Genomic DNA, 6751 nt, shown 5'->3' with positions numbered 1-6751 from the left:
GACAGTATATTACCAGAGTGTAGACAGTATGTTATCGGAGTGTAGACAGTATGTTATCGGAGTGTAGACAGTATGTTATCTGTGAATGTTCTATGGCAGCAGGTGGACCAGATATCGATACAATAATAGTTGCCAGATATTCTTCGCAGTTTGCTGTGGTGTCCCAGAGCTCATTGCTCATGGTGCTGTGTGTTTGATTGCTCGTCAGGTATGTGTGTATTGCGATGGAGGCTTTAGACCAGCTCCTGATGGCCTGTCACTGCCAGAGCATCAACTTGTTCGTGGAGAGCTTTCTCAAGATGGTGGCCAAGCTTCTCGAGTCTGACAAAGCAGCATTGCAGATTCTGGGAACAAATTCGGTAAGTCTGCCTCCCACACCCTCAGACTGGAACTTAACCCGAGTGGATCTGTGCGACAGAGGAAGGAAAGAAAGAAAGAAAGACTTGCATTTATATAGCGCCTTTCACGGCAATTGGACGTCCCAAAGCACTTTACAACCAATGAAGTACTTTTGAAGTGTAGTCACTGTTGTAATGTAGGAAACACGGCAGCCAATTTGCGCACAGCAAGCTCCCACAAACAGCAATGTGATAATGACCAGATAATCTGCTTTAATGACATTGATTGAGGGATAGATATTGGCCCGGACACCGGGGATAACTCCCCTGCTCTTCTTAGAAATAGTGCCATGGGATCTTTTGTGATCTTTTGAGAGAGCAGACAGGGTCTCAGTTTAACATCTCATCCGAAAGACGGCACCTCCAACAGTGCAGCGCTCCCTCAGTGCAGCGCTCCCTCAGTGCAGCGCTCCCTCTGCACTGCACTGGAGTGTCAGCCTAGATTTTTGTGCTCAAGCCTCTGGAGTGGGACTTGAATCCACAACCTTCTGACTCAGAGGCGAGGGTGCTGCCCACCGAGCCCCGGCTGACACTGAAGGGATTGGGTTATCGAGAACTGTTGCAAACTCTAATAACTACATGCTATCCCCCAGCCTCCCCAACTATTGCTGTCCTGGGCAAAGATGCAGCTGAGTTATTAGATAATCACCTTCAATTGTCTTTGCTCAGAGATAAGGGAGAGCTGCTTATCTCCAAGGTCAGGCTTCCACACATGGCAGAGGAGAGCTGGACAGTGTACCGACAATAACAGGTATGGGTCGGTCTCAAAAGATCTTCAAAATGACCAGAGACCTGTCCCAAACAGCTTGCAGCTAGGAGACGAGGGCTGAAACTGGTGAGGCTCTAACTGAGTGATAAATGTGATACTAAAACTGAATTGTTAAAGTTGGTGCAGAATTAGTCCTGTCTAAGGTCTGGACTCAACAACAACAACTTGTATTTATATAGCGCCTTTAACATAGTAAAATGTCTCAAGGCGCTTCACAGGAGTGTTATAAAGCAAAACATTTGACACCGATCCACATCAGGAGAAATTAGGGCAAGTGACCAAAAGCTTGGTCAAAGAGGTAGGTTTTAAGGAGCATCTTAAAGGAAGAAAGAGAGGTAGCGAGGCGGAGAGGTTTAGGGAGGGAATTCCGGAGCTTAGGGTCTAGGCAACAGAAGGCACGGCCACCAATGGTTGAGCGATTATAATCGGATGCTCAAGAGGGCAGACCCGTCAGCTTGATCAAACTGCTGGCCCTGATGGTATTGGCCATAGAAAGGAACTGGGCGCTGTATTAGGCCAGCGATGGACTCACTTATTTAGCGGTGTGGGATTATTCCATGGACTGAAGTAGGCCCACGTGGTGCCTATATTTAAACAGGGCAGTAAGTCAGAACCAGGAACCTATAGGCCAGTGATAGACAAATTGCCTGAAGCTATTATGAGAGATGCAGTCATGTGAAAAGAGCAGCAGTTATGAGGGATTCTCAACATAGCATTTTCTCTGAAGCACATTATGAAAGGCTTATTGAGTGTAAATAGTGAAGGATTGTTCTGCCTGGTTGATGAATCAGTAGTAAGCGGGTAGAGACTGAGGATTATCAGATGAACAACTAGGGGACTCGAGGGGAATCAAGGGATATGGGGATTGAGCGGGAAAGTGGAGTTGAGGTGGATGATCAACCATGATCTTATTGAATGGCGGAGCAGGCTCGAGGGGCCGTGTGGCGGAGCAGGCTCGAGGGGCCGTGTGGCGGAGCAGGCTCGAGGGGCCGTGTGGCGGAGCAGGCTCGAGGGGCCGTGTGGCGGAGCAGGCCCGAGGGGCCGTGTGGCGGAGCAGGCTCGAGGGGCCGTGTATAAGTGTTTGAAAAGGAAGAATATAAAAGGATACAGGGTAAAGGACAGGGTAGAGTAGTTGCTCTGGTGAAGAGCTAGTATGATGGGTGAATGGCCTCCTTTGCTGTAATTACTATGATTCTGACAAGAGGGAGACGATCCAAAGAATGGGGGGAGGCAATGTTGGAGCGGTAACGAAACAATAGATTAGGGGGATAATAGATTGGCGACACAGGCAGAAATTGAAAAATAAGATGGGGACATTAGGAAGGAGTGGCGAATAATCATAGAATCTTACAGCAGATAAAGAGACCATTGGGCCCATCGTGCCTGTGCCGGCTCTTTGAAAGCGCTCTCCAATTAGTCCCACTCCCCCGCTCTTTCCTCAGAGCCATAAGATGGAGACACGGGGAGGGAGTTGGGAATAAACATAGAAACATAGAAGATAGGAGCAGGAGTAGGCCATTCGGCCCCTCGAGCCTGTTCCGCCATTCAATGCGATCATGGCTGATCATCCAAATTCAGTACCCTGTCCCTGCTTTCTCCCCATATCCCTTGATCCCTTTAGCCTTAAGAAATATATCCAACTCTTTCTTGAATATATTTAATGAATTGGCCTCAACTGCCTTCTGTGGTAGAGAATTCCACAGGTTCACCACTCTCTGGGTGAAGAAATTCCTCCTCATCTCTGTCAATAAGATGGAGACAAAGAACATACGAAAATGATGGGCATGAAAAGACCAGCTGGTCCCTCAAGCCTGCCCCACTCATGATGCCTGGAACATCCTGACTAGACGCTACCCAGCTCCCTGCAGGTTTGTAATCTCCTGGGAGAAGCATAAAAATGGAAAAACTGTGGAGAATCAGGAAAATTCCTCTCTGACACCCTCAGTGATTGAAACCCGTCCGGGAGATTACATTGACCCTGCGTACGGTATCTGCTAATCCACTTACCTTTTATACAATGCCATCTCTGCCCCAGTCAAGAACTGGTCCTGCTCCCTCTTGAAGACGTGCAGAGAGTCAGCACACATCACACAAGCTGGCAACGCATTCTAGAGGCTCACTACTCCCCAGGAGTAGAAGAACCGCCCAACATCCAGTCTATTCCTACTTCTGCATAGTTTAAATGCTTGTCCCCTTGTCCTCCCCAATCTGTCACACTGAAATAATCTATCATTAGGCACTCGTTCCAGCCCTTTCATTATTTTATATACCTCTGTTAGGTCTCCTCCAAGTCTACGCCGCTCTAAAGGAAATAGAGCCAGCACTTGAAGCCTATCTGAGTAACTAAGGTTCTTCAAGCTGGGGATCTTTCTTGTAGCTCTCTTCTGAATCTTATCCAAGGCCATTATGTCACCCACCATGAGAGACACAGGGAGGGAGTGCACCATGAGACACAGGGAGGGAGTGGGGCACCATGAGACACAGGGAGGGAGTGGGGCACCATGAGAGACAGGGAGGGAGTGGTGCAATAAGGAAGCAGTTACAGGAGAGTGAGGAATGAGGTGAGCAGCGCTCTTGATTGGTGTGAACTAGACTCTATTTTACTAAATAGGAAGTTTTCTTTCCTACAGTTCATAAAGTTTGCGAACATTGAAGAGGACACGCCATCATATCACCGAAGCTATGACTTCTTCGTGTCCCGGTTCAGTGAAATGTGCCACTCAGGACATGATGATGCTATAGACAGGACTAAGTGAGTAGATATCCAGCATGATTTGTGGAGTGATCCTCAGCCTCTTTCCTACTGGTTGAGTTGGGGTTTTGAAAGAGCAGCTAATGCCTACTAAGGAGAATGGTCTCAGCTTGCTTTGGCTGACCGTTTTATAGTTAGATTATGTCTGAAATTCCATTGGTCCCACTCCATTGGTGGAAGTGTGGTGGAGTGGCACCTGTGTGCCCACAGAGAAGGATGCTGTCCCTGTCCCAAATTGTAGGCGTGGGGTCACCTACCTGGGTGGAGCAAGCTGCCTGCCCCGATCCACCCACAGCCACTCCGCTAGAGTGACCAGGGGCCCACCTGAGGGCCAAAGGCTAAGGTCATCCATCTCCTCTCGCTTCGATTACTTTAGCCCAGGCAGCTACTGGGGCCTTTCCAAAGGCCTAACTGGAATGCATGCCACTTCTCAGATGGCAAGAGTTCTATTGAAACCTTATAATGGCACACTGGGCATCATTCCTGGGATTGGCCGGGCGCCCCCTCCCTCAGACCAGCCCCTTTGATATGGGTGGATTGTGGAACATTCGCTCCCCTTCTCCCTTCCTACTGGACTTTAAGGAAGCACATTACACAGGGTAGAATCCCTGGTATCTTTTGCTCTATTCTTCCCATCAGGATCCGTATGGCTGGTATAAAGGGTCTGCAGGGCGTGGTGAGGAAGACAGTCAATGATGAGCTGCAGGCCAACATCTGGGAACCCCAGCACATGGATAAGATTGTCCCATCCCTCCTCTTCAACTTACAGCAAGCAGAGGCGGCTGAGAGGTGAGCCATTGCGTTCCTTCCTTCCTCTGTCTCTCTTTGTCTTTCTCTCCCTGGCCCCTCTCCCTCTGATCAAACCTTGGACCTTCCTGCTCTCTACAGCTTAGCTGCTCACTCAATAAACTCACTGAGCTCTTGGGTGAGCTTTACCTCCCAAAGACAGGTCAGTCATGATCAACCTTTACACCCATTATCTCAAGGGATTTTCCAACGGCTGTGTCACGGTTATATAGGTGAACATATTTAGTGGTCCTAATGCTACACTTACAGAGCCCAATTACCCTGTGTATAATAATCGGGTAATTGCAGCTAACACAGGCGAGTTCAAGCTGAGGGACATGTACAAATTTGCTGTTCTGTTCCTGTGTCTCACGTTCCTGGTCTTGTGGTGAGCACTGGCTGGCTTCCAGACATCCCTGGTCTGGATTAACAACAACAACTTGTATTTATGTTGCGCCTTTAACGCAGTAAAACGTCCCAAAGCGCTTCACAGGAGTGATTATCAAACAAATGTTGACACCGAGCCACATCGGAGAAATTAGGGCAGATGTCCAAAAGTTTGGTCAAAAAGGTCAGTTTTAAGGAGCACCTTAAAGGAGGAGAGAGAGGTAGAGAGGCGGAGAGGTTTAGGGAGGGAATTCCAGAGTTTAGACCTAGGCAGCTGAAGGCACGGCCACCAGTGGTGGAGCGATTGAAATCAGGGATGCGCGAGAGGCCAGAATCGGAGGAGCGCAGAGATCGCGGCGGGTTGTAGGGCTGGAGGAGGTTACAGAGATAGGGAGAACCACTCTCGCGGCTTCAATAACCATCTAATAACTCAAATTACTTGCAAAAACCATAAACCACTTCCTTCCACAGGTTTTCTAAAACACTGATTCGGCCCCAGTTGTGTCCAATTCTGGGCACCACACTTTAAGAAGGATGTCAAAGCCTCGAAAAGGGTGCAGAGAAGATTTACTGAGCCACAGGACTCAGTACTGGGTCCCATGCTTTTTGTGGGATACAGGAAACTTTGTTATATCCGGCACCGACGGGACCGAGCTGTTGCCGATCTATCAAAACTGCTGGACATACCAGCGTTAATGTTGAAGCATACGGAGATTTGCAGCTCCGTATCTGGCAACAAACACTGTTGCTTAGCAACAGCTTCTAAACAGTCGGCCGCCGTACCTTAGAAGCGTCTCTCTAGCTTAGCAACAGCTTCAGAGAGACTTTGCACAGCCTGACTGTTGAAAAAAAAGCCACGAGAAGAAAAAAAACCTAACAAAACGGCTCCTGATTTCTGCCGGTAGATCGAGGTTTACGGACATACAACCTCCGGATAAACCAAAGTTTCCTGTATATATCAATAATTTAGACATCAATATAGGGGGCATGATTAAGAAGTTTGCAGATGATACAAAAATTGGCTGAGTGGTTGATAGTGAGGACAAAAGCTGTAGACTGCAGGGAGATATCAATGGACTGGTCAGGTGGGCAGACAAGTGGCAAATGCAATTCAGTCCAGAGAAGTGTGAGGTAATGCATTTGGGGAGGGCTAACAAGGAAAGGGAATACACATTAAATGGTAGGACACTGAGAAGTGTAGAGAAACAGAGGGACCTTGGAGTGCATGTCCACAGATCCCTGACGGTAGAAGGACAAAAAGACATTAATAAACTTGAAAAATGGATATATAATTACATAGAAACATAGAAGATGGGAGCAGGAGTAGGCCATTCGGCCCCTCGAGCCTGCTCCGCCGTTTAATGAGATCATCGCTGATCATCCAAATTCAGCACCCATAGAAACATAGAAAATGAAATGCAACACAGATAAATGTGAGGTATAATATTTTGGTAAAAAAAAATAGGGAGGTCACATATTACTTGGAAAATACAAATCTAAGAGGGGTAGAAGAGCACTCGGAGTACAAATACACAAATCACTGAAAGTAGCGACACAGGTTAACAAGGCCATAAAAAAGGCAAACCAAGTACTAGGGTTTATTTCTAGGATAGAATTGAAAAGTAGGGAAGTTATGATAAACTTATATCGAACCTTGAT

The 6751-nt window shown here is 47.5% G+C and overlaps 1 protein-coding gene across 1 annotated transcript in view; it reads left to right on the top strand.

Moving 5' to 3' along the window:
• Positions 1-213: 213 nt before the first annotated feature.
• The window catches only part of LOC147120802 (protein EFR3 homolog B-like), a 181720-nt gene continuing 175182 nt past the window's right edge, over positions 214-6751 (top strand). The window contains exons 1-3 of the mRNA XM_085978777.1: positions 214-359; positions 3798-3919; positions 4559-4708. Coding sequence (XP_085834903.1) covers positions 225-359; positions 3798-3919; positions 4559-4708 — 407 coding nt within the window. The 5' untranslated portion in view covers positions 214-224. The remainder of the gene's footprint in view (positions 360-3797; positions 3920-4558; positions 4709-6751) is intronic.

This window comes from Somniosus microcephalus, chromosome 3 (assembly GCF_052327205.1).
Source record: "Somniosus microcephalus isolate GS21.2 chromosome 3, FLI_Smic_1.0, whole genome shotgun sequence".
Lineage (NCBI taxonomy): Eukaryota > Metazoa > Chordata > Chondrichthyes > Squaliformes > Somniosidae > Somniosus > Somniosus microcephalus.
This window is presented reverse-complemented; position numbering and strand designations above follow the sequence as displayed.